Source organism: Sparus aurata, chromosome 16 (assembly GCF_900880675.1).
Source record: "Sparus aurata chromosome 16, fSpaAur1.1, whole genome shotgun sequence".
NCBI lineage: Eukaryota > Metazoa > Chordata > Actinopteri > Spariformes > Sparidae > Sparus > Sparus aurata.
Window position 1 is genome coordinate 22,475,687 of NC_044202.1, and position 26,410 is coordinate 22,502,096.

At 42.6% G+C, this 26,410-nt stretch overlaps 4 protein-coding genes across 16 annotated transcripts in view; 3 read left to right on the top strand and 1 right to left on the bottom strand.

Moving 5' to 3' along the window:
• The first annotated feature begins 1,270 nt into the window (after nt 1–1,270).
• ldah (lipid droplet associated hydrolase) lies at nt 1,271–18,099 on the top strand. 12 transcript variants are annotated; one of them, XM_030443200.1, is made up of 16 exons: nt 1,271–1,625; nt 3,010–3,151; nt 3,266–3,468; nt 4,122–4,209; nt 5,992–6,112; nt 8,652–8,831; nt 8,967–9,088; nt 9,473–9,570; nt 9,707–9,808; nt 9,901–10,040; nt 14,078–14,226; nt 14,617–14,751; nt 15,281–15,450; nt 15,578–15,818; nt 16,616–16,698; nt 16,873–18,099. In XM_030443200.1, the coding sequence occupies exons 9-16, from the start codon at nt 9,779–9,781 to the stop codon at nt 17,059–17,061; spliced, it is 1,137 nt and encodes a 378-aa protein (XP_030299060.1). In that variant the 5' UTR covers nt 1,271–1,625; nt 3,010–3,151; nt 3,266–3,468; nt 4,122–4,209; nt 5,992–6,112; nt 8,652–8,831; nt 8,967–9,088; nt 9,473–9,570; nt 9,707–9,778; the 3' UTR covers nt 17,062–18,099. The 12 variants fall into 12 exon arrangements, with proteins under 12 accessions (XP_030299060.1, XP_030299059.1, XP_030299062.1 ...); XM_030443199.1 differs by lacking the exon at nt 1,271–1,625 and having other exon boundaries at nt 2,741–3,151; XM_030443202.1 differs by lacking the exon at nt 1,271–1,625 and having other exon boundaries at nt 2,741–3,151; nt 3,266–3,343.
• Nucleotides 17,982–21,399, bottom strand: alkbh1 (alkB homolog 1, histone H2A dioxygenase). The gene is made up of 6 exons (XM_030443197.1): nt 21,249–21,399; nt 20,713–20,821; nt 20,070–20,232; nt 19,626–19,716; nt 18,968–19,161; nt 17,982–18,836 (listed from the first exon to the last, which is right to left on the bottom strand). The coding sequence occupies exons 1-6, from the start codon at nt 21,384–21,386 to the stop codon at nt 18,383–18,385; spliced, it is 1,149 nt and encodes a 382-aa protein (XP_030299057.1). The 5' UTR covers nt 21,387–21,399; the 3' UTR covers nt 17,982–18,382.
• A 136-nt stretch (nt 21,400–21,535) lies between these two features.
• slirp (SRA stem-loop interacting RNA binding protein) lies at nt 21,536–24,092 on the top strand. Its single transcript, XM_030443211.1, has 4 exons — nt 21,536–21,683; nt 22,049–22,107; nt 22,657–22,764; nt 23,618–24,092. Exons 1-4 carry the CDS (start codon nt 21,617–21,619, stop codon nt 23,684–23,686), a joined length of 303 nt encoding a protein of 100 aa, XP_030299071.1. The 5' UTR covers nt 21,536–21,616; the 3' UTR covers nt 23,687–24,092.
• A 1,435-nt stretch (nt 24,093–25,527) lies between these two features.
• Nucleotides 25,528–26,410, top strand: part of adck1 (aarF domain containing kinase 1) — a 63,374-nt gene continuing 62,491 nt past the window's right edge. Inside the window, exon 1 of one of the 2 annotated variants that reach the window (XM_030392243.1) lies at nt 25,528–25,849. The gene's annotated coding sequence lies outside the window, so the exon portion shown is untranslated. The remainder of the gene's footprint in view (nt 25,850–26,410) is intronic. The other variant, XM_030392242.1, reaches the window with a different exon arrangement.

Below are 26,410 nucleotides of genomic sequence, written 5' to 3' on the forward strand. Positions count from 1 at the left end.
AGCAAGCATGATGATGCATAATGCTGCATTTGTTTGTAATTGGTGAAGCTATGACTGTGTGAACATATATGTGTATGATGCATAGGCTAGGAAGGGACAGACCATTCATTTACTAATCTGTAGACAAGGAAAACAAAAGTGATATCTTATGGTGTCTACTCAGCACCATTCTAGCTGAACTGTTTTGAGGAAATACTTTATATTTATTGTTTGTATTACTTACCTAATTACTTATCAACTGCACTTGTACTCAATCATGACTCAGATACTGAGTATTGAACGTTTGTGTGTGTTTATTTATTCATTCATTCATTCATTCATTCACTCATTCTTTTTTTCTCCCCAAGGAGAGTGTGGACTAGCGCTGCATGAAAAATCGTAAAAAATCGCAATCTCGATTCACACATACACGTGATCTCATTTCTACACACAGCGATTCTGAAGCATTTTATATCTCGAGCTGAATCACAAACAAATGCTCCTATTTTCCTCCCGCATTTTTTGAAGCGCCCCCAAACGCAGCCCTTGATTCAGTGGAGGAAGCCCGCCTGCAGTTGAGTGTTTGGAAGGTTGGCCGCCTCGGAGGGTACACTTATTTCCACCTCGCCTGCTAGATGGGCAACTGGACAGCCGCTGAGATCCGGGAGATGCTAGCGTCTCCTGGATTTCTAGCTTGTTGTTGTAGCCCAAGCTAGGAACGGTCGCTACTTTCAAATTAAAAGCCCCCCGCTAAGAACACAGTTCTAAACTCCAGTGGGGTGCAATGTAAAGCTCTTATTTTGAAGACAAATTTGTTGTCAATTTTTCACAGCCCAACTTCGAGCTTCACGTCACGTTACATGTTTACGCCGACCCCAGAGGCGGCTTTTGGAAAAGGAGGAATATTACGCCTCCGTTTTGGAAAGCCGACCACAGCAGCTATCACATATCACCTAGCCAAGGATACAGCCCCAATAAACACTGTACAACATGAGGGATTAAAGGATGCCCTCTCATCTTGGAGACTAACTTTTTTTTTTTTTACTTTTGTAAAAATCATTTCTCATCCAATGATGGAACTTCAGCAAAACAAAAAAAAACATTGCTTTGGCAGAGGCATAGTAGTATGCCTCTGCCATACTACAATGCCATACTACTACAGTTTTGTTCAAGTTCATCAGTGCAATAAACATTTTGTGAAAGAAATCGTGCCAGAGAATCGTGATCTCAATTCTAAGCAAAAAAATCATGATTCACATTTTTTCCAGAATCGTGCAGCCCTAGTGTAGACCAACTGGACATCAGCTAGCTCTTGTCCATCTCCATGGATGGGCCAAATGTCAATCACAAGTTATTTGAACTTCTGTGGCCATCGGTAGCTGGAGAACCTGCCCGTCGCAGAGAGAGCTCTGGTGGTCTGGCCATCACTTCTGCTGTACATGGATGCTGTGAAAAGAAAGGAGCTGCCAAATCCTGGAGCAGCATCTTTTGATACAGTCGAAGCAGCCCAGAAGGATCCACTCATTTTAGCCAAGCTGCAGTTTTTCGTGACAGTTGCCAGGACCTTCAATCCCTTTTTGAAGAAGTACCAGACAGATGAGCCAGTGATACCTTTCCTTGACAAAGACTTGGCTGAATTGATCAAGGTAATGATTGATATGGGTAGCACACTACATAGGGCTCTATCTTGCACTAAGCGCAATTGACTTTGTACACTGGCGCTTATATAATTCCTATTTTGCATTCGATGCACATTGGAATTTTCCCTCCACAGACGCACGTCCTTAAATTAGGGAATGAATTTGCGCTCCCAGGGGCGGTTCAGCGAAAAGAGGAGGCGTGTTCCGGGGCAAACGTTCACTGGTGCTATTTTGCTGTTTCAGAAAACAATTCCGCAACAGACCAGGAAAAACCTATTCTAAATTCAGTGGCGCTTATTCAGATGCTATTTTAAGGGCGCATGTTGGCCATAATGTAGCGTGTGCTCAACGTGCATACACTTTGCTTCTCTCATCTACAAGGAAGCAGTTCCCATTTTTGCAAACCATACAAAAAAAAGTTGAAAAGATTTAAACAGAAGAACTAATTATTTTTCCCTCTGATATACGACGCGCCCGTCGTAGCCATGAGGGTCCGAGAGTGGCAATGCGCGATGTGCTCCTAGTGGAATGGGTGGACGGAGATGGAGTTGGGGGAGGAGGAGGAAGGGGCACAACAGGAGCAGGTGGTGCGTTTGGAGACTTGAGGCGATGCGCCTGAGAGGCCGCAGCAACATCGCCGCCCGGTCAAGACGGGCATTAATACCTTGCCGCATCCCGGACAGTGCGGTCCGGTCTGACAATGCTGCCACGGCGAGTAGTGGGTCTGGATCCTCTGCACCTTGGTGTTTGCGCTGCTCCCTCCTCAGCTGGCCCTTGTGCACTGCTCGGCCCGTGCGCACTGCTCCCGAGGCCAGGTGCGATGTCCTGGGGATTTCAGCCATAGAAACAATTGTGGCAATTTCCTCCCACACCCGTTTAACCAAAGTTAATTTGGATGGATTTCTCCTATCCCCATACAATGCCACTTCTCGGTCTTTTATGGCCCTGACGAGAACGTCGGTCTCCTCGGCTGTGAACCGCTCCTGGTGTGCGCCTGGCAAATTCGCCATTATAATAGCAAACACTCTGATTGGTTTATTGCACATTATGCCCAAACCACACCCATGAGTAATGTAGCTAGTTCAGCCCAACCCATTTTAGATTCGCGTCGGGCGCAAGAGTCATTTATCCCGCCGGCATAATAGCAACAGTGCCTGAGATCCGCCCACAAAGCTACTTGCGTTTTGCATTTGATACTTGCGTTTCAGATCGTTAAGATAGAGCCCCTAATGTCAGCAAAAAACTCACTGTAGGTTAGGGATGCACAATATTAGATTTTTGCCGTTATTAATGCAATCCCTCAACTTTTGTTTCTGAATTATGATATCACTGCATGAAAATGTGGATACATGGCACTTACATTTACTTTTGCAAATGTCTTCTGACAAAGTCTACTGAGACGCATCATCAAGAGAGAGGTCCTGCAGGGCAGCAGCACTCAGCAGCTCACCATGCTGGACATAAATGACAGGCAGAACTTGCTCCCACTACAGCATATTGACATCGGCTTGGGTGCTGAGGCAGCCCTCAAGGTACTTTGGTCATTTTCAAAGATAATTTTAGAGAATGGGGTCAGGACGCAAGCAGTGGGTGTCAATATGTTGTGCATGCTAACATTTCATTTTATTGTATATCCATCTGTGCAGAGTAGCAAATGTTCAGAGCTCAGGGTCCTTGAATATAGAAGGGACTGCATGCAGGGAATCAGCAACATGGTGAAAAAGGTGCAGGAGAAGAGCTGCCTGAAATATCCCACTGTAAGGCAGATGGAGTGTCTGGACCCCTCTGCCATGTTCAGAGAACCAGACATTTCTGCATATCAGGCAGTTGGCAGGGGGTGTTTCCGCTGGTAGGATTAGTTTTGGAAGGGACAAAAGTTAGAGTGCCACTCTCAAATATATTTGAATATTTATTAGAGCTGTTAAGCGTAGTGCTGTAAACATAGTCTTCTTTTACAGACTTTTGCTCCACCATTTGTGTTCCTTTTCTATTTTTCTAATCAGGATATGTTTGAGCCTGGATCTCTTGCTTTTACCATTCCCTCTTCTAATGGTTCTGCACCTGTTCTGTGTGCAGTGGCCTATATGTATAAGAATATTTTCATTTTACACAGGGCTTTCCCTACATAACCAAATTTTAGTTGCAGCAACTAAGTGTTTTTATGAAACACCTGAGCAAAATAAATGTAAGGCAATGTATCAGACTGGATGTAACCTGCTAGCAGATAAAACAACAACAATTTGTGAGGTAGCTTGATGTCAAATGGAAAGCTATGCAAGTTACAGGGATCAACAAGACTGGATGAGGAATTGTTGTCCTACTCATTATCTGGTCATAAATTTAAAAAAATTAAACATTTTCAATGTTGCCCTTAGGGAAAGCCCTGATTTTACACATTTATAACCAAATGTTATAGCATTCTTTCTAGAGATTAAAGAGGTTTTAAGGTTCTTGATACAAGATTATGATTTATCACAATATTTTTCACTTGTTTTGTTATAGGGGATTACATTCTCCAACAATTTGAAGCCTTCCTGTCCCTTGAGTGTAGGAACGAAGAGTTTCTCTCCTTCCTGCCACTGCAAAAGAGGTTGGACATCATCTTCCATGGCTTCATTAGCAAGCCCTACCCAGAGCTTTGGGCTTTTTGCCAGAAGCTGCTTCTCTTATCGCATGGGCAGGCCTCTGTCAAGAGAGGCTTCTCCGTTAATAAGGAGGGGGAGACTGTCAATATGCAGGAGGACACTTTAGTTGCACACAGGCTTGTGTGTGATTATGTCAATATTAGAGATGCACCGATCGATCGGCAACCGATCGCAATCGGCCGATAATGCCCCTATCGGTTTTGATCGGAGTTCTCAAAATAGATCACATCAGGCCGATCAGATGACGTTTAAGTATAAAGACAGTGCATTGACTGCATGCAGGGAGGGAATTTCATGGCCGCTGTTGCCCCGCACTTTGGCCTTGATGCCCCGTGAAAAAAAAACTCATCATACGGCCACAGTGGCCTCTGTGCCCCTGGCCCGGTCAGCGTAGCGAGCTTGCCTTTAATTACAGCCACCTGATTGCACAGTAGTCACTCACAGTAACTTCAGTGAGTCCGCGGTTCGCGCAGGTGGAGTCTCATCATCACGATGATCTCACGTGAAAGCCTCTCAAACAGCAGCAGCGTCTCAAAACAGAAGTACGAAACTTACAGCACAGGTGCGAAAGCGAGCGCAGCCGGTTTTGACATGATACGTAACTGACTTATGTGGTAGGATTTAGTCCGGTAAAGTTGGAAATATATTCACAGATTCGAACTTCCCGGATCAATAACTCATAAGTGAAACCTTGTTAAAACACAAACGACGGCTCTTTTCTACCGTAGTAAGGTAGACAACGAGCTACAACCGTATGTTAATCAAAACGAGCGTCTGGACATTAACTCTGGTCTGTATGGTCAGCCGGCTGTGAGACGAGGGCGCAGGGACCGTCTACAAAGTGCAACACCGAAAAGAGAAACTACAAAAAATTCAATAACTTCACTATTATTCAGAGTGCAGTGTCACCAAAATCACTCCACACATCAGTGGTCTCCTGCTGGTTATTCTACAATTTTTTGTTTGGAAAAAATGTGCTTTGCCATAATTTTGGGGAATTTCTATTGGGAGAAATATTCAATAACACTAATATTCAGTGAGGTGTCACAAAACCCATCTCACCCTAACCCTACTTAACAAAAACTACTTTCTAATCTAACTTTAACTTGATTTTGGTATAAAAAAATGTTTTAATACACAATCCATGTCTTATTATAAATTAAGATGTTATGGTATCAGTCTGAAAGGTAAATCAACACATTTTACCCAGTGGCCTTTGTGCCCTGTCATGTGGCCTTGGTGCCTCTGAAAAAAAAAGTGAAGGCCAAATGGACTTGCCCCTAAAATGACAAAATTCCCACCCTGACTGCATGCATTCCCACTAGTAATCTACAGTTACTCTATGTAAGCTGAGTCCAAGTTGTCTCTAAGAGAGTCTCTAGAGTGTGAAATATTGCACTTTGCCTCAGCCTGCAATAAAACGGTGGTCAATTCATGATACTTTCTCATCTCCTACTTTTTATACTTAATAATACAATGTCAATGTTGTGTAAGAAGAATCATTAATTAAATATATGAAAGTTACACAAGACAACAATATAGAAGAATTTATAGATTCTCTAAAAAATAGTACACGATTGTCTATGTAAAGACCTAAAGCAGTTGTTCAACGTATTTTGGGTAATCTAACTGTTGACAGAAACCAGTGGATGTAGCAATTGTTATGTTCCTTCAAAGGGGCAGAAAGTAACTTCTCCTTATTCTTGTTTTTACCCATTTTGTTTCAGTATTCTGAGAGAAAATTGTCATCTGATGAATCCTGATCATTTGATGAATCCTGTTCATGTTCATCCTATTTGACATTCGAGGTCGACAACCCCAGCAAATATGAGTTCCTGGAAGTTCTGGGTGAGCGTAACTCACTCAAGTGGTGTTGAAATGTCAGAAGAGGGACACTGGGCAGATTGTGGCAATAAAGTTTGCTAAATCCATCTGCAAAGAAGCCATCAAGGAGATGGGATACTACTGTGATTTTGGTGTTCACAGTTGTAAAAGATTTTGTATAGTCAAAGGTGCAGTAAGTGCCAAGAGCAAAAAGGCAATTATTTTTATTGAGTGCAATTTAAAAATTACTAGGTAAAAAGGTTACTATGTAAAGATTTTGGGATTTGTGTGTACACTGTTGTTACACAGTTTGAACACAGTTTTAAGCACCATGATACGAAGCTCTGCCTTTCAGCACTATCCAAAATGTCCAACTTCAGCAGTTTCCCCTGACTTCACACATGTTAACATATTAAATCCAGATTCACACGATTAAAAATGTAATAAATCCCCTGCATGACTGTGACTGCTGGCCAGGTTAAGAGACAGCTGGAGAGACTCCACCAGCAGAAGGCTGCAGGCCCTGACGGTATCAGCCCCAGGATCCTGAAGACATGTGCCAGCCAGCTGTCTCCTGTCCTACAACACCTCTACAACCTGAGCCTGGGTCAGGAGAGAATACCCGTGCTTTGGAAGACGTCCTGCCTGGTTCCTGTTCCAAAGAAGTCAACACCATCAGACCTCAATGACTATCGACCAGTGGCCCTCACATCTTACGTCATGAAGGTGCTGGAGAGACTGGTTTTGGCCAACCTGAGGCCGCAGGTGAGAGCCCTGCTAGACCCTCTGCAATTTGCTTACCAGCCCCACTTGGGAGTTGATGACGCTGTCATCTACCTGCTGCAATGAGCCCATTCGCACCTGGATGGTGGAGGAGGCACTGTGAGAATCACATTCTTTGATTTCTCTAGTGCCTTTAACACCATTCAGCCGCTGCTACTGGGGGAGAAGCTCCGGGTGATGGGTGTAGACGACACAATGATCTCCTGGATTACTGACTACCTGACAGGCAGGCCACAGTTTGTCCGTATGGGCAGTGTTCTGTCTGATGCGGTGGTTAGTGATACAGGAGCTCCACAGGGGACTGTACTGTCTCCTTTCCTGTTTACCTTATACACCACTGACTTTCAGTACAACACCGGGTCGTGTCACCTGCAAAAGTTTTCTGACGACTCGGCTGTTGTTGGGTGTATAAGTGAGGGACAGGAGGAGGAGTACAGGGCACTGGTGGACAACTTTGTGGAGTGGACTGGACAGAATCACCTGCGGCTGAACATCAGCAAGACCAGAGAGATGGTGATAGATTTCAGGAAGAAAAGGAAGATGGCTTTCCAACCACTGCGCATTCTGGGAAAGGATCTGGAGGCGGTGGAGGATTACAAGTACCTTGGTGTTGCCATCAACCACAGACTGGACTGGAGATCTAACACTGAAGCTGTTTACAAGAAGGGGATGAGCAGACTTTACCTCCTGAGAAAGCTGAGATCCTTCAATGTGTGCAGCAAGATGTTGGAGATCTTTTATCAGTCTGTGGTGGCCAGTGTACTTTTCTTTGCTGTGGTTTGTTGGGGAAGCAGCATCGGAGCCAGCGACACCAACAGACTCAACAAACTGATCAGGAAGGCTGGCTCTGTGATTGGCTGCAAACAGGACACTCTGGAGGCTGTGGTGGAGAGGAGGACACTGAACAAACTGTTATCCATCATGGATAATCCTCTCCACCCTCTCCAACTCACACTGGTCAGACAGTGGAGCACCTTCTCCGGAAGGCTGCTTCAGCTTCGCTGTCGTAGCAACAGATACAGGAAATCTTTCCTGCCACAAGCCATCACTTTATACAATAACTCTCTCACCTCTGCCTGACAGAGAACTCTGGTCTCTCTACTGTTTGTATATATTATTATTTTTTATAACATATTTTGCATATTTTGTTTTGTTGTATATATTGTTATTGTTTATAGCACACTGTGCATAGTATATATATATACACTATGTATATATTGCCTTCTATTTATGTTATGTACAAAGTGTTTTATTTGCGGACCCACTACTGCTGTAACAAAATAATTTCCCTGTCAGATCTATCTATCTATCTATCTATCTATCTATCTATCTATCTATCTATCTAATTGTGTTTACATTCAAACTGGTTGCTAGGAGACAGTTTTTTCTTTGATCCAAAGCCACTCTGGAACTGATCATGAAGTTCTGAATATTTGGGTACTTTATTTAACCAACTAACTCAGGTTTACAGACACATTAACCATACAAAACTAATCTCATCAAACTGGTCATGTTTCTCTAGGTTTCCATGCTGAGCAGCATCAAGAGCAAAATCAATAATCTCCACAACATTGTTGAGCTCATCGATTCATTTCCATCCAAAATTGGAACTGCACTTGTTTTTGAACTGTTGGATATAAGCTTACATGATTACCTTGCCAACATAGATGAACCCATCCCTCTGGCTGACTTTAGAACAATCATCAAACAGGTGTATGAACACTGCAAACTCTGTCAGTTTCAGACTTTGGTACATTCTTACTGACCTTTGTACTTTCAGATGGCCACAGCAATTGATGGGCTGAAAGGGACTGGGGTGATCCATGTTGATCTCCACCTCCAGTACATAATGATGGCGAATCACCAAATGAACCTTCATATTCAAGCTGATAGACTTCGGTGGGGCCTTTCTTATATCAGAAGCCACACTAGACATGCTTTTGCAACCACTCCATATTGTGTAAGATGGATTATCTGTATTATTATTACACTGGTATAAGTTAGCAGTTGACCAGTTTTATCTTTATTCGATGTGCTCCCTTTCCAAAATATGACAGTGTAAACATCCAGTGTAATGTTTCTCTTCCACCTTCAGGTCTCCAGAAGTTGCATTGGAGCTTCCATTTTCTGAGGCCATTGATATGTGGGCCCTGGGCTGTGTGATGTTTGCGATCGTCTACGGTAATGCACTGCTCAAAGGAAACTGTCTCGGAAATAGTAAGTCATCCACTAATGTGAGACAATTTGTCAGTTACTTGCATTTCTTCAGTTGTGGTTTTTATTCAATTAGTGCTCCAATTTACATCCCACATGTATCATGAGAAATCTAAACCTGGGAATCAAAAATAAATTTAAGGAAAACAGGGAATGGAAAACAGTCTTGGGCTTTTTTTTTCAAACCTACCTCCCCTACTCTGCCTCTGATTGGCTTACCCTGATATTCTCACCCAACCAATCTCACTCCTCTTGCCTAAACCAAGCCAACCAAAATAAAACAAGAACTGGCCATTCAGATATGGGCTGGTCCTTACTTTGCCCTCCTGGGAAAAATTCTTTGCTTCCTCTTGCATATTTTGATGTAATGCTGTGTTTAATTTCCAGATGAACTGTATTGTTGCAGTCCTCGTTGTGCCAGCGGGCTATATTTTTAATGATTCTCCAAAGGCAGATTATTTCTTCCCAACGGCTGGGAGTTCAAGGTACCACAGTGACGTTATTTAATCTTTCATCAGAATGTTTTCTTGTTAGAATAACATGTTATCCCAATATTTAACAGTTAATCGTTCAGATTGATTTAGAGGAACATTAATACAAACACTTTGAACCTGCTTTTAGACATATGTGGAATTTCTCTGTGATAACTGCGAGGCACACGCCTAGAGGAGAGCTGTGGGTGTGACGAGAGCTATGAGAGCGACGAGTGACGAAGAAGTACAAGTAAAGTAGTTTTTATTATTACAAACGTTGCAGTTTTTTTTTATCATCATCAATGTGACTTGACTGATGGATTTGACCCTTGTCTGAACTAGGAGGAAAACAATGAAGCGGAGGTTGTAGAGGGTGTGCATTGTAAAAAGCTCCTGAAGGCCTTGCTGAAAATTGATCTGAATGAGAGGATCACTCCCGCTGAAGTCCTCAAACATCCATTCATCACCCAAGACTACCTGAAGTAAATATGTGTGTACGTGCGAGATGTGTGATGTGGGTCCTGCCGGCCATACTTTGTTATGTTGGCTTATCATTTGCACGACAACAATACATTGCAGTAAATGGGTCCAAATATAAAACTGCCATCAAAAAGCCACAAATAATGCTCAGAACAGCACCACACTTCAGCAACATTAGAAACAGGGTCCCAGCACATATTTCGAGGCATCAAACATTGATATAGTTGCCGTATTTGTCGGTAAAGATAAACAAAGCTCACCACCCGAGAAGCTTTCCTTGTTGTGGGGAAGCCCTGTGAGCCGATTACCGAGTGCTGTAGAGTCCCGCAATAATGATCATCATTGAGCTGCGGAACTCTACTGCACTCGATTATCGATGTTGCTGAAGTTTGGTGCTGTTCTGAGCATTATTTGTGGCTTGTTGATGGCTGTTTATACTTGGACCCATTTACTGCAATGTATTGTCGTGCGGTCGTTTCTGAGGTTGGTAAAATTACGCAAGCTAGCGGTCTGCAAACTTTATCTCTCAAGGGGGTCCTACTCGGTGTCACGGTGTGTTAGAACATGGATTAAATTTACACCGGAATATCCCTTTAAATTCGTCCATATTTTGTATAGATCTTAAGTTACATTCAGTTAGGTCTAAAATATGTATGTTCACTTACCGTCATCAACTTTTTTTTTTTCCTTTTTCTGTTTTTGGAAATGTGTTGCTGAGATTCACAGTTCCCTCCGTGTGTTGTACTTCTTTCTGAAGTATCCAGGACGTTGAAAGCGGAGGTGCTTTGGATTTTGAACACCGTGTGTGTGTCAGTGTGTGTGTGTGTGTGTGTGTGTGTGTGTGTGTGTGTGTGTGTGTGTGTGTGTGTGTCTGTTTAATTTGGTTAAATATAATAACCCTGGTAATTCTTGGACTCTTCATTAAATGTGTTGGTCCTCTGGTGAAATGTTTTGCCCCAAGACAAAACATAAAGTCTTGCCTTCTGACAAATCACGTCTTGGCTAGCAACCTCCAGGCACTAGCATGCAAAAGAAAACAGCTAAGGCACGACTATGAGCCAATATGGGATTGGATCTCTTGGTCTCCTGTGTCGCCCTGTTGTGTGCACGGAGCCTCCAGGTGCAACTTTGTTTATACGGACAGTGCTATTCCCTCCGTGCGGACTGACAGGCGATCCATTTATTCTTTGTTTTGTTACACTTTGTTAAGTGCTAAGGTGATAAAAGAGGCCTTCGTTGAGGCAGCTGACTCCTTGTTTTGGAATTTTAAAAACAAACTGGAAATATTATCATCAATCAAAGTTCTTCAGCTATCAAGTAGTTACACAGCGCTGCGAAGTAATGGCCGAGGATTTGACACAGCAGCTTCGGAGAGACATTGCAGACTGCAAGTGTTTCTCACTGCAATTAGACGAGTCTACAGACACCAGCAATACATATGACTGCAAAAGTGGAGCTATTAACATTACTGCCCATGAAAGAACGCACGCAGGGAGAGTTCATTTTTCAGTCATTCAAAAACTTTGTCTAGAAAACCACCAGCTCTCAGTGTGTAAACTGTGAGCAGTATTGATGGCTGTTTGTCACCTGTGTGCATTACTGCTGTCAATTTTTATGTTCAATACCAAGGGTGACATTACTCTGTCAAAATCAGTTATGCATTTTGTTATATAAATTATACTCCAATGTTGTTGTGACAATAAAACAAACAAGTTTATTTTTAAACTGCATTATCATATTATTATTTTAGTGAGGACTCATAAATAACTACAAATGGAAATCTGTTGATGTTTTGTTACACGTTTCTGGATTTAGATTTTTTAAATATATATATCAGCCGATTTATCGGAATATCGGATTTTTAAATCAGCAAATATTTGTATCGGTATTTGCCTTAAAAATCCGGTGTATTGGTCGGGCTAGATAACATACTACCAATGATCAGTGTCAGTGCCTCTCTTCTACCTTGTACCCACACATCTGTATATCAGTATTGAAGACATATACAAACCCAAATCCCAATGAAGCTGAGATGTTGTGTAAAACATAAATAAAAACAGAATGCGATGATTTGCAAATCCTTTTCAATTCAGATTAAATGATCAAACGGATAAACTATATTGTTTTTTTGCAAATATTCACTCATTTAGAATTTTGATGCCTGCAACACCTTGAACTAAATCTCTTGTCTTTGTAGTGAATGCAATTGAAAAAAATTCAAAAAGATTTGCAAATCATTGTATTCCGTTTTAAATACGTTTTACACAACGTCCCAACTTGATTGGAATTGGAGTTTGTACGTCTACTCTGCTTCTCCTCTGCTGTGCTGTTGTCGTGTTATGTGCATTACTCGGGCGGCGTGCATACCCTGACCACTCGTTTAACCCAACATGCAGAGATGGTTGGACTACATGTTGCGATCTGTGATGTGTGTAGGAAGACTGTTTGCAACACTGGCAACACCACAGCGTCGTTCAATCACATCCAAACCACAAGGAAAACTTTTTTTGGAGCTGCAGAGGAGAAGAAGGTAAAAGTCAGGGAATATCCAAGTATATCCTACACAGTGAGATCAATATTTTAGTCAAACTGTTTAAATATAGCATACTATACTAATGTGCATGTAGAAGCCATTTCAAACTTATTTGAAGAGTTTATATTTAAGTCAGCAAATTAAGGCTTAGTTTAAATGATTAATCATAAGGATAAATCTTGTTTAAATGTGTTAATTTTAATACAAGTAAGTGGGTTGTTTATGTTAATTAATAGATTTATCTATACCTGTCCGGAAGATGTTATGGGTGGAGTCTTAGTTATACAGGTAAGCGAGCGCAGGTGCGCAGCGCAGCCTTTGGCTTTGTTCAGGTTGAGAGGAGCCGGACGCATAATGTTTTTTGACCGTGAAATGGAGAACGTGAACCACGGGATATGTTTTTATTGTGTTGATGTTGAATTATGGAATCCTCACCTGCCAAAATAAACGGGACATCAACTGCAGACCTGTGAGTAATGGAGTTATTTAATGAATGAAAGTGGACACGCGTCAGGTTACCAGTCAAGCTCGTATCATTCAGGTGGCTTTTAAAACACTGGAAGAGGAATCTGCCACTACAGTGCAAATAAAAGTAGTCACTCAGATAGATATAGAGTATAAAAACTTTTTTGTGTAAAGTTGTACTGAGCTTAAAGTATAACTTTACTGAGCAAAGTCACTCCTGCCTCACATGCTCATCGCTCATTTCCAGGCTTGTGCCCTTTAACCAAAAAAAGAAAGGTATTATGGGACGGCCGTAAAACCGACCAATCAGAATCCAGCAGTCTGCAAAGCAGGAAGTACTCACGCAGTAGAGCAGCTAACGGGAGGTACCAATCAATGGAGAGCATATCGTCTTAATCTTCATACTGTTATTAAGAGGTAAAATATAATTTGGTATTTTACGTTATGTTTGGCAAGTGTCCACTGGGATTTAAGCTAATGTCAGTGTGCGTCTCGTGATTGTGACTAGCTGAAACTGCTGTCAGTGCGAGTGTTGCTCTCACACCAGACTCCACCTGAAATTATGTCAGTTTAACACGGCTTCGTGTTGGTGGAGGTACGTGTTTTATAAAAACCTCTTAACACGAAAACACTTTTACATTAAGCAACGGCTCCTTTATTCGGCGTCAACAGAATTAGCTATAGTTGTACCAGATACATAAAAATGGCAGTAACGTAGTTGTTTTCACTGTTTTCATTCTGCCACTTTAAAACCGTGTAACGTTAAACTTCGCTGTTGGAAACGTAGTGAACAGATCGAGCAGCACTAACATGCAGGACTCGCTCGTTGACCTGTGACGGGGGTGAAGTGTATTACCTTTGGACCCCGCTGACATACTGAATCGGCTATTAGAGCCAGCTGTGCTACATGACAGTAATACAGTCACACCTGTTTAAGAGATCTGTATGTACCATGTGATTGAACTGACTAAAGATGCTCACAGAGTGTATACAATACGACTTAACAAAATGAAAATGTTGCAACCCATCATGTTCACTCAGAGCTAATGAGATGGACACCATGGTGACCGACAGGAGGGATGAACCACAGACGGACTTCATCTACTGCTGTGGAGCCGCCACAGAGCTGCTCAGATTTGGCCCCTGTCAGTTGCACTCTGGACACAAGGTGCTTTTCTTCATCGTTCCAGGTGAGTTGGATGACTGTTCTGCATTCCACAATGCGGAGCACTCAAGTAATATATGAACAAGAAGACATTTTATACTGTTTTCTTTTTAAGCAGAGATATCTGAAAAGCTAGTCTCAGTTTGTAGTATTTAGAGAGATTGGTTGTCAGAGATGGAGAATATTTAATATAATTTATTTAATATAATGTTTCTAATTATGTTTACATTCATGTATAATCACCTGAATCTAAGAATCATTGTACTTTCGTTACCTTACAACGAGCCTTTCATATCTTTGGATGGAGCAGGCCGTCTTTTGTGGAGACCATATATGATCTAAATGCACATTCCTTACATTTTCTAATGTATTGTTGAGCAAACTGACGAAACTGACTTCTGCTGTCTCCATTCAGGTAACCCAGGTGTCGTTGGCTTCTACAAAACCTTCATGCAAACACTTCACAGTATGTTTGGATACCGCCACCCAGTGTGGGCTGTAAGCCACGCTGGCCACTGTGTGCCACCAGACTCCATGGACATGATAGAAGGTACAGATTAATCTCATCACCTCAGTGTCCCCATGCTGACCTCGGTACGCTGGAAGAGAGCGCATGAATAATCAGCTGAAAGAGGAATGTTCATCATATCTAGACGTTCGGGGTTGTTATGTTTAAGTTTACTTAACTGCAACTAGGGTTGGGTGATGTCTCTGGAATTGGCATATGATGATGATGTCCACAGTGAAACATTGTGATGCTTCAAATTGTCTCCACATCTAGTCAAGATTCTCCAGTTTTGATGCCACTAACCAGGGAGAAAACTGACCCGACGTCTTGTTAAAAACATCCTGAGGTCTCACCCAACTGTTTGTCATGCCACGCCGTCCACTTTCTGACATGAAATCAGCTCATATATGAATAATTTGAACATTATGAGCAAGGTATTGTAGTAATGTAAATATGAAACAATACGTGGTCTGCAGACCCTTAAAATGGCAACATGTTGATTGTGTTGAGTGGAGGTGAGGTCCAGTCATAGACACTGCAAGTTCAGATTTTTGGCTTGTCTTTAATCCAGATGCCTCCTCAGCAGCAGAGGGTGATGTGTTTGGTCTCAGCGGGCAGATTGAACACAAGCTGGCTTTCCTCAGGAAACATGTTCCCAGAGAAACCAGCCTGGTCCTGGTGGGTCACTCCATTGGCTGCTACATTATTCTGGAGTTGATGAAGAGAGATCCTGAACTCAAGGTTAGTCACCATCTCACAGTCTATCTTTTTAGAGAAACACATAGCATGTTCAGGGGAACCTGTGCCTTTTATTATCGAGAGGGATCCGCTGAAATGTGTCTTTTGCAACCCTCGTTTCTTAACACAGATTCTAAAGGCCGTCATGCTGTTTCCAACCATTGAGCGCATGGCTCAGACTCCGCAGGGGAAGGTCATGACCCCGGTGCTGTGTCACATGCGTTATGTGGCCTACCTGCCTCTCTTCCTGCTCTCTCTGCTGCCTGAGAGCCTCAAAGCCAACCTGATCAAACTGGTGTTTGGTGGAATCCGCTCTCTGGACCACACTGTGGTTCAGCCTACTGTTGGTTTACTCAGTGGAGACTGTGCAGGTTGGTCGTGCTTCTTCACTGCATTGATACTTAAACTGTTCACTTTTATTTATAATGTGTTCTAGCAGTATTAAATCAGCTCTGTGTAGTCTAGTGTAGGGCTGCAAGTATTATTATTATAATAATAATAATCATCAATTAATTTGTTGGTCCTTTTCTTGATTAATCAGTTGGTTTAGTCTCTGAAATGTCAGAAAATGGTAAAGAATGTTCCCTTTTTTCCAAAGATGACGTCCTCAAATGTCTTGGTTATGTACACAACCCAGAAACAATCTGTTTCTGTCATAGAGGAGGAAACGAATCGATTATTAAAGTAGTTGCAGATTCTATTCATAGTGGAGAACTAATCAATTAATCATGTGAGTGCAGTGCTAGTCTCGTTCAGTGTCAAAGGGCCAGTTATATTCTTTTCTTGACGGCTTGTGTTCCAGGCATGTGATACCACCATATTACAGAGGGGTCATTTCCTGAATATGCAGTCTTCAGCTGTGGTGTGAATGATTTTTGAAGAAGTGATAAAGGCTTTTTATGGACGTTAGCTTGTTGACTGCCCTTCAGACGTGGATGTTCACAATTCAAATGATAAATCTGAAGCTCGGAGTCCAAAACATTCAGTTTTCAGTAGCAGCAGTTCAGTGACAGAGGAATGTCATTCATTCATTCAGTCTATAATGCAGATATGAGAGCATGGTGATAAAATGGTGCCAGAATACCAGCTCACCTGGATCAGCCTCTGTTGTCGTGGGAGATGTGATAAAGCGATGACTAGATTGGTGTGATTTCATTTCTCTTTGTAGCTAATGCTATGTACATGGGAGGGCAGGAGATGAAGAAAGTTCTGGAAAGAGACAACATAACCATTCAGGAAAATCTCCAAAAGGTAACAAAGACCCACCTGTACACTTCTCTGTACTCAGCAGCTACTAGTCAATATTGGACATCCACATGCAACATGAAGACATGTTTCCTTGAGTTGCGAGTAGATGGTTTACCTGTGATGTGTTCTTTTCACCTGTTATCGTGTATTCAACCATGTTTGTGTTCCCATTTTCAGCTTATATTTTATTATGGAGCTACAGACCACTGGTGCCCTGTTCAGTATTATCATGACATCAAAAAGGACTTCCCACGCGGAGATTTTAGGCTGTGTGAGAACAGTTTCCGCCACGCCTTCGTTCTGGACGCAGGAAGAGACGTTGCCAAAATGGTGGTTGAATGGATCCGTGGAGATTTGAGGACATGACTTCATTCTTCTTCTCTCAGCGTCTAACATGAACACTCAGCGTCCAGCGCAGACAGCGAGGGGCTTTTAATGAGAATGAAAGCTCAGCGCTGGACAAGTAAAATATGAATTTTAATATATATTTCTATTGATATGATGGCATACTGTGGTTTATAATTAGCAAAGAAAAAAACAAATGTAACATGACAACTGATGTAAATTTGTTTTACTCATGTTTTAGAAATGAACTAAAGCATATATTTTATGAAAACACACGCAGCCATCCATCTCAAAAGAGGAAACGGGAACCAGTCAGAAGCGCTGCTGTGGCACTTCTCATGCTAACATCTGCTAGTGTGATTATTTAAGTTGGTTTGATGTTGCCTTTTTGCACTTTTGCCATTTTTTATTTGAAATCATCTTTCACATGTACAATTTATAATTCATGCATTCCCATGAATGAGGACTGGATGAGCACATGCAGTGTGTGTGAATTCATCCTGCATGCCTTTTGTTTCATCTCTTGATGCCACTGTGCTGTGAAACATCAGAGTATGACTGATGAGATTGATAAAGTTATATAACTCATTTCATTCCAAGCCTGTTACTGTTGGATGGATATAATGATCTAACATGTAGCTCTGGTGATGCACTGGAGTAGGAAATGCAACAGTGTGTGTTACTCCTGCAGACACTGCAACTACTAACTAATCTGCTGAACACGTGATGGTTGATTAAAAAACAAAACAAAAACAAAAAACATATTGTGACCTACAGGAAGTATTTTAAAATGTTGTGTGAATCTTTTTGAAAATACATCTAATGAGCAGTCAAAGCTGCGCTACTGTGTGTAATCTGGACTGAGTGTTGTTTGAGAACATCTGATCTCATGATGCCACTGAACTACTTACAGACCTGACTATACACACACACACACTTAGTGTTCTTCATGATGTTTATTTAACAGAAGGCATAGATTCTGGATTTTGTACACACTTCCCCAAATGTAAGTTGTTTTTGCCAATTTGGGTGTTTTCCTAATAAATCAATATAAAGTTTGAGGGCTTGACTACACTTTGGTTTTGCTACCTTCTTCTGGGTTATGGTTCTGTTTGCTACCCGAGACAGGCCAGTAGAAGGGGGTTGGACCTTCCTGTTCTAAGTAAAAAGACCATTGTATTTATAAATGCTAACAACTGACCCAGTGTTAACACCACATCTGACTTGAGTGGCTTCTGCATTTCAGCGAGGTGACAAATAATACAAAAGGACTGCAGAGGAGGACTTTGGTATGACACGCTGCGTCACGTCTCACAATGAGTGTCACAGCAGGTGGTCTGTGTCATGTCTCCACAGTATCGGCAGAGTCACAGCTATTACTCCTCTTCCTTTTCCCTGTCTCTCCATCTTCTTGCTTGTCGTGGTACCCTCCTGGCTGTCCCGCATCAGTCCTTTGGTGAGAGGAGGGTGTTTGTGGGAAGCTCTGCCCGGGCCCCAGCACCTGTCTGACAGTCACATTCACTCTGGAGCTCTGAATGTACCTGGAGCACACCGCCCAGTCCTCCTCTGACACCGGCTGCACCACAGCGCTGTCCTGCAGGGACGAACCCAGACTGCAGCCTTCCATCTCAGAAGCTGGATGTCCCTGGGGTGCTGGAAGGATGCGGGGAACAGCGTGGTACAGGAGGCGGCTCTGTCCGGACATCACCATCATGTCCCCGCTGTGCATGAACATAGCGGTGGGGGGGTCCTGTCTGCAGGTGCCTCCCAGGAGGAAGATGGCTGACTGGCCAAAACTACCAAGTAAGACAACAACAGTGAGAGGGTTTAGAATACTGATCTGTGGGTAAGCAGGAAAGTTAAGACTTATCCCCATATTATTATCATTTTAATTATTTTGGGTTGGGCTTTAATTCTCCCGTCTCACCTGAATGACAGCAGTGGTCGGCTGTGATCTAGTTCAGATTCATCCACGTGGATTCCCAGGGAGGAATCCGACCGGTAATAGTTGAGGATTCCAGCTTCTGCGTTGAACCCTGGGAACCCACAGGCGGCTGTCACATGGAGGGACAGCAAGTGGAGATCAGCCGGGAAAGCAGTGTAATGATCGGCCGAGTAAGTCTGTACAACAAGGAAACGTTTGGTCAACATGAAGAGACGCGTCTTAACAGACTAATTATTACAGATGTAAGAGATAAAGAGGCAAAATGAGTGAGAACTGAAACAAGCAAAATTAATTTCTGGCCAAATTCGAATGATCACGTACATTTATATTATACAATTATTGACGGATTCTCTCAGACATGCCTCTGAAAAACGCGCGAAATGCCACAAAAACTGGAAATGTCATTTGAACTGTCAGTGATATATTCACTCTGTATTTATTCTGTTTGGATGACTTTGTTTTATGCCTTCTGCACTGAGACAAACAGAATGGACTTTCCATGACTACTACAGAGTAACGCTCTGTATTTTCAACTTTCAGTTTTTTGACGTCAAGCGTTTCGCCTCACACGTGATGCTAAAAATAAGAGGTGATGTAAATCTACTGAAATTGTGAGCAGAATACTGGCGTTCATTCTTACCTTGGTATCCCAGTTGTAATGATAGCCTAGAGTGACCCAGCGCAGCCTCTCCAGGAGAGTCTTTGGTTCTCTCTTTCCAGAGCTGGGACGCCTGTGTGGAGGATCAAACACAGAGAGCACTTATAGTACAGAGGCGGGTGGCTGGGAAGTGGGACCAGTACACTGTCAATGAGCATGTCAACGGAACGTTGCCAGAGAAAGCCTATGCAACCAATTATTGTATATATTAAAGAACTACTATATCACTGTCAGACTCACAGTGGCCAGTTATTAAAAGGAAAATTGCAGCAGCAGATCCAGATGTTTGGAAACAGACGTAAGAGGACATTAAATACCGCATTCTCTACAGTTTGCTTAAAAAGTATATTGTGGACGCCTGCAAGATGATCAGGAACTAAAATCAGTTAGATCCAATCAGAGGGAAAGAGCAACAGCTCGTCTCACCTGAGGCCCTGGACACTCTTGTCCCAGATGTCCTGGGTGTCAGAGGGAGACATGTGCATGTCCAGGTTGCAGACGTTGGGTTTCTGGGGGTAGGTCTTCAGACACTGTCTGACCCAGGGGGGCTGGGAGCCCCGCAGGAAGGGGTTGGAGATGAAGATGAATCCTACACAACACACGACGGTACAGTACTGAGTCACAGAACCAGAATGTCTTTGATAACATTAAACTCACTGGTCTCACTGGAGCTGTGGTGGGAACAAACACACCGATGCACAGGAACATAACACATACATTAAAGGAAAACACGCGTGGAGTAATAAAGTCCAGGTGCCCACACATAGTGTTAAGGGGCTCGCTGATGACTATGAAAATGATGCAAATCAGCTGATCTCAACCCAGCTGAACGCCTATGGCAGATCTTTTAATGATGTGTGGAAACAGATTCTGGTGGATCCTGGTGGAACAGCGTCTTTAAAACCTGTCCTCCTTTCATTTGACATCCACATGTACATTACTCCATGGCGGTTTTCTCTCCAAGTAAACACTGAATTAAGTCTCGATCTAAGAGTGTGTCCAGCACTTGGTATTTGGGCTTTGGTTGAAGAACTCTCCGTCTTCACTGTCTTCACTGTCCTGTGTTTACCTGGGTAGCCGTGCAGCCCGTGGGCCCTCCAGTCTCTGACAGGCTGTAATCCAACCCTGGCAGCCTCCACATCACTCACTGCAGCAGGGTCCAATTTAGCTGGAACTATCTGTCAATCACACAGACACACCACATCTGTGAATTATACTAATAAATATGTATTGATAATAATAGTTGTCATGGTATAATGACACTTTCTGAGGTGGTTATTTCCATAACAACCCTGCACCTTGTTAATGTCAAGTGTCTGGTTTCTTCTTCTTCTCTTCTCTAACTGTGTGTTGTAGTTTTGTATTTATGGTTTTACTCCTTCTTTTTAAGTGTGTCAGCACGTGTTCCCCCCGCTGACAGGATCAGCTAGTATCTAAAGTATTCACCCACGTGCTGCCAGGCTTCTTTCTGCTTCTTTTTATTATTCAGCTATTTAAACTCAGTGCTCATGTTAAACAAGCTGTCAGTCAGTCAGACTCAGACGGAACCACGTGATTCTGGTGACTTGTTCCGTGTTCATGCTCCGGGAATGACGCTCCCCTCACCTTGTCACTCGGAACACCTTTGGAGAAGTCGATGACATCGCTGAAATCCGGCGGAGGGTTTCTTCTCTTATAAAACTTGAATATTTTTCTGAATGCATCTTCTCCGCTCTCCACCATGGAGGCTGCCATCTTGGCCATGACGTCACCGACATTTGACCTCAAGTCTCTTCAGGATCTTTTTCGTCTTAATTTATTTCCACAGTTCAAACAGTATACTTAAATTGTACATGTTCATTGTGGAAATAATGTAAGAAAGATGGAAGAGTATGACCTAAAGTACATTTTAAAATTATTTGTATTAGTATCTGCGCTGGGGTGCGTCACGTGCCACTACGTCATAGGTCAGAGTGGCATACCAAGGACGAAACATGGCGGCGCCGTCAAAGAAGGCTTTCGAGCTGTTCGTGTCTAAAATACCCTGGACTGTGGCCGGCAGTAAGTTCATGAAACTGTTTGAATGGTCGTTGATACACAGTGATAGACAGCTCTGCGTCTTTGGAGACTCTCTCCTCGGTTTACACGTCGCTGCACGAAGAACGCAGCCTCGCCATCACCTGTTAGCTAACACGAAGCCTCTTCATGTGAGGAGAAGGTGATCAGTAAAACACCGCGAGGTTCAAACACCGAACGCTTTAACACTGTGACTGTGTGAGGGTGAGAGTCAGGCATGGACTGCTCTGTGAGACGAGGTTCAACTACATTAGCTGAATCGTTGTGTAAATAGTCCTGTGGTAGCTCAGACATCAAGTCGTTATCATGCCCTGCACATGTTGACGTGACATGTACCTGCTGTCTTTCAGAGGAGATGAAGGAGTACTTTGGACAGTTCGGCGCAGTGAAGAAGTGTCTCCTCCCGTTTGTAAGTTGTCACTGATTCCCATGTGTGCTGTATATTGGATCTGTCCATTCTGTGCAAATCATAGATGTACTATATCATATATCATAACAACACCTCTTCTTACTGTACTAGTCAATTGATACATTCATTATTCTGTACATACAGTCCTTGATATCGTGTACAGCTGTGTGCACTGGTTGGATGTGAAACTGCTCCCTCTAGTTCTGATATTTCCTGTGCGCAGTGAGAATAAAGGCTCATATATTATAGTTGTCATTTAACAGCCCTGTACTGTCACTGTCTACTAATAACACTACAAATGAAGAGTACTTTTCATTACTGAGGGCATTCTATTCTATTCTATTCTGTTCATACTATAGTGTTTTAGATTTTGGAGTGTGTTTATCTGTCAGGCAGCTTTAAGTTTTATACAGACGCTCAACACTTCTTGAATAATCCATCTCAGTGAAAATCTTGTTTGATTGTTATTCTTGCAAAACCTTGAAGATCTTGCATGAGTTGCTTGTGCTTGTGTTTGTGTGTTTGACGGTGTGCTTTGTGCTGTGCCAGGACAAAGAAACGGGCTTCCACAGAGGGTTCTGCTGGGTTGGATTCTCATCAGAAGAAGGACTGAGCAACGCACTTCAGAAAGACCTGCACATGATCGAGGGAGCCAAGGTGAAAAAGAAACGTATCTCTATCACCAGTCAAGGTCTTGTGAGAATAGAGGTCTTTATTAAAGCGAAACTCTCACAAAAAGGCCACCTAGGCTTTTTTTTTTGTGAATGTACCCGAGTCAACCCTTCGTGTAAAAGCATAATTACGTAATTATGGCACTTTAACCGTATTTTTGTTTTTGGGTCAAACTTATTTTCAATGGGAGTGCTACAGGCACTTTTACGCTAGCATCAAAATCGCTATTTTTAAATAAATAAGAAGGCTCGACACAACATGACAACACCAGGGTCTCTACACATGAATACGAGCATTGAGAACATTGTTTGTGTACACAGAGTTTACTAAAAAGAAAGTTTTTGAACTACTCACATTAGCAGTTGCTTTTCCACCAGCCACTGTCCTGCCAGCTGAGAAGTACGGATCTCAGAATGCGACGTTACATGGAGGACAGTTAAGGTGGAACGCTCCTAAAGCTTAGTTCCATATAAATGCACGGATAATTTGTTGTTTTGTCGTTAGCGAAAAACAATATTGACCTTGAAGTTGAAAAAGGAGCCTCATACAAGAAACAATACTAAAATAAAAAGCCGGAAAAGTCACGTGAGATATCGCGTCCTGTTGTTGCCGGAAGACGGTAGAGTTCCACCTTAACTCTCCTCCAAGTTATGTCGCATTCGTCACAACCCTAGAGAAAACGTCATCAGATGCAAACATGAATAAGACATAGGCCAAAAAAAAAAATGTTTTGGGATTTTGTAGCAAACATTCAAAATGACATGAGGCCGAACCTGAAAATATTGATATTCTGTATGTATCATTTGCTAATCTTGCTTTGCCTGTTGTGTGTTTTCAGCTCCAGGTTCAGAGGAACAGACGTCCATTTGGAGTGCAAAAGCTGACCAAAGACAGTGAAGTTGACTGACGTTCTGTGGTACCGCTGTGTGAATGAGACAGACCAACATGTGATATTCTTCTTCTCAGGCCCAGATCCACCATGACTGTTTTTGCTGCCTCAGCTACTTCATATTTGACATTTCTGCCATTATGTTCAGGGTCATAAGAAAACTGCAGCACACAAGTGTTGGTGTCTATATTTAAGTCTTTACGACTGGAGATGGTTTCTTGTTTTGTACACCATCAATGAATTTGGGCCAGAGCATTATTGTCATTGTTTTATGGGGTTGTCCCGTAGATATGTCTATTTATTGTCAGTCATACTGTTTTACTTCCTGTAACCATCCTGTCATACACATCAACATTAAACAGGCTAATTCAAGGTTCATGAAACACTTGCTTATTGCATGGTAATAATAAAGTGTTTAATTCCACTGTGTGTTATCTTGTGGTTTTATTACTTTCACTTCAGTAAATGTAAAGTGAATCTAAAGGTAGTGAATCTGATTTCGTCCTCCACTATTGTCTGTGGACATGCCAAAGAAAAGGTTGAAGCTGCTGTAGCAAGTTGGGCACCAGGGGGCAATAAACTCCTGCATGTTACCCTTTGCATAAAAGGGCCAAGCAGGCACAGAAATCCAAGGTCAACCAGGCAATTTTAGCTGTTGTCCACTGGGTTGGTTGTAATTGACACTAATCTTTTATCTGGCAGTGGCTGTTACTGACATTTTGGATCACGCTCACCTCAGTGTAATTTTGAACCAGACCCAAACATTTTCAAGTCTGTCGACCTTTTAAGTCTGTCACCATGTTTTTATGAGGAAGGAAAGCAGGGTGAGGAAAAAATAACAGCAAACAAGTCATTTGTGGCGGATGAGCCTTAACCTAATTTTCTGCTCTAATTCACTCATTTACTTCAGTCAGCTGGTTTGATTGGGTGTAGGTCAGAGGTTTAGTCATGTTCCATCACCACCTCCTACCAACATCCCTGTACTCTTATCTGCCTTTAGGATTTGGTTTCAATTCAGAAGTCATTTTAAGTTAATGTCAGCATCCCTGGTGTCTTCAGTGATGTACTGTGGCATTGTTGATTAAGTTCCACATGTTTTGTTATTTCCAAGTTGGACCCTGTGCCTCCTCTCTTGTCCATGCTAAACTGTCCTTCCTGCTAGCGAGTCATGTGAGGACAGTTTGAGGTCATTCAGATCCAAGATCTAAGGTCAGCCGATGGCGGTTGATGGTCACTCTGTTACCAAAACAAGAATTGCTCAGAAGCTCGAGCTGCGTGTTATGTTACCGGTCAGTGGTGGGATGAAGCAGAATACGTTAAACTTTAATCTGTACCAGACAACAATTTACACAATTTAAAGTCTCTTATAATACATTCAGATTCTCTTCTGTTGCAGTACAGTGTGACAGTCAGCCCACTATCTGTTTTGGGAAGATGCATTTTTTTTTCTGCTCACATTATCTTGTGGCACATATATACTTTAGCTTGATCAGGTTGTGTCTGATATAATTCCAGACTTTCATGTATTTTGTTTAAAAGAATGTCCTTGATGTAAAATGTGAGACAGTATTTCTTTTCCTGTTAAATGCTTAAAAACATTGATTATCCTGCAGTATTAAGGTGTCTCAAATGCAGCAAGTCGTTTTTTAGAAAAAAAAACAAAAAAATCCATTTATAAATGTGAAATATGTTTTTCCTTCATCGGTGTAAAATTGTACAACAGTATTTGGAACATGCTACATCAGTTACAGGCTCTCTACACTGGAACCTGTCCAGAATCTCCCAGTTGTCTTGAATGAAGCACGGTTGACGTCATGGTTGTGGGCGGAGCCAATCCCGTGCAATGCGAAAGGAACAGCTGGACATCATGTGTGGCGCGTGTGAGAGACGTCACCGTGTTCGCCGGAGCTGTAGTTTTATTGCATCACACGGAGCGACAAACAGACTCACACCCTGCCGGACCGACACACACACCTGGACCCGAGGGACGGGCCGCACACAGAACCGGATCTGTGTCCGTGTGAGTGAACTGTTCGGGTCGGACAGCACATCGAACTGTAGCTGCCTTTCCGTCTAGAACTACGTCGACCACAAGCCACCGCGCTCACATGTAGAAGTGAAGCCGAAGAGGTCAAAACAAAAAACCGGTAATTGACAGGGAGAACGCGCGTGGACACACTGGTAAGCTAATGAACGAGTGTTTTCATGTGTGACGGCTGTTTGTGACAGAGGAGGGTATTGACGCTGCTGCTACACACCGCTGCTCCTCACACGCACACACACACACACACACACACAGACACACCTCAGGGAGCTTTAGGTAACAGGCGCCATACACGCTGCTGTACGGAGCAGTGACTGCACCTGACACGTATCACAGATATAACATAGCCATAAACCACAAGGCAGCACTCATCATCATCATCATCATCATCCTCTTCCTTCTACACACATTCAGCTCTGTGGTGTGACTGGAGTTTGCTTTGAGGGTTCATGATTTACATGAGAGACTGTCACTGTGTGTTTTGGGTGAAAGCCGAATTGAAGAGAGGCTTCTGCAGATGTCCAACATGTATCTTCTGTGATTTAAGTACACACACGCTCGTGTGTTTTAAACAAGTAGGCGTTTATTTACTAGAGTTCCCCAGATGAAGTTCAGTGCAGCAGTCATGAATCAAACTAACTTCGACGACGTCATCAGGACGAGCCCAGCTTGGCTGATGACAGTGGAGGTGTGGAGTG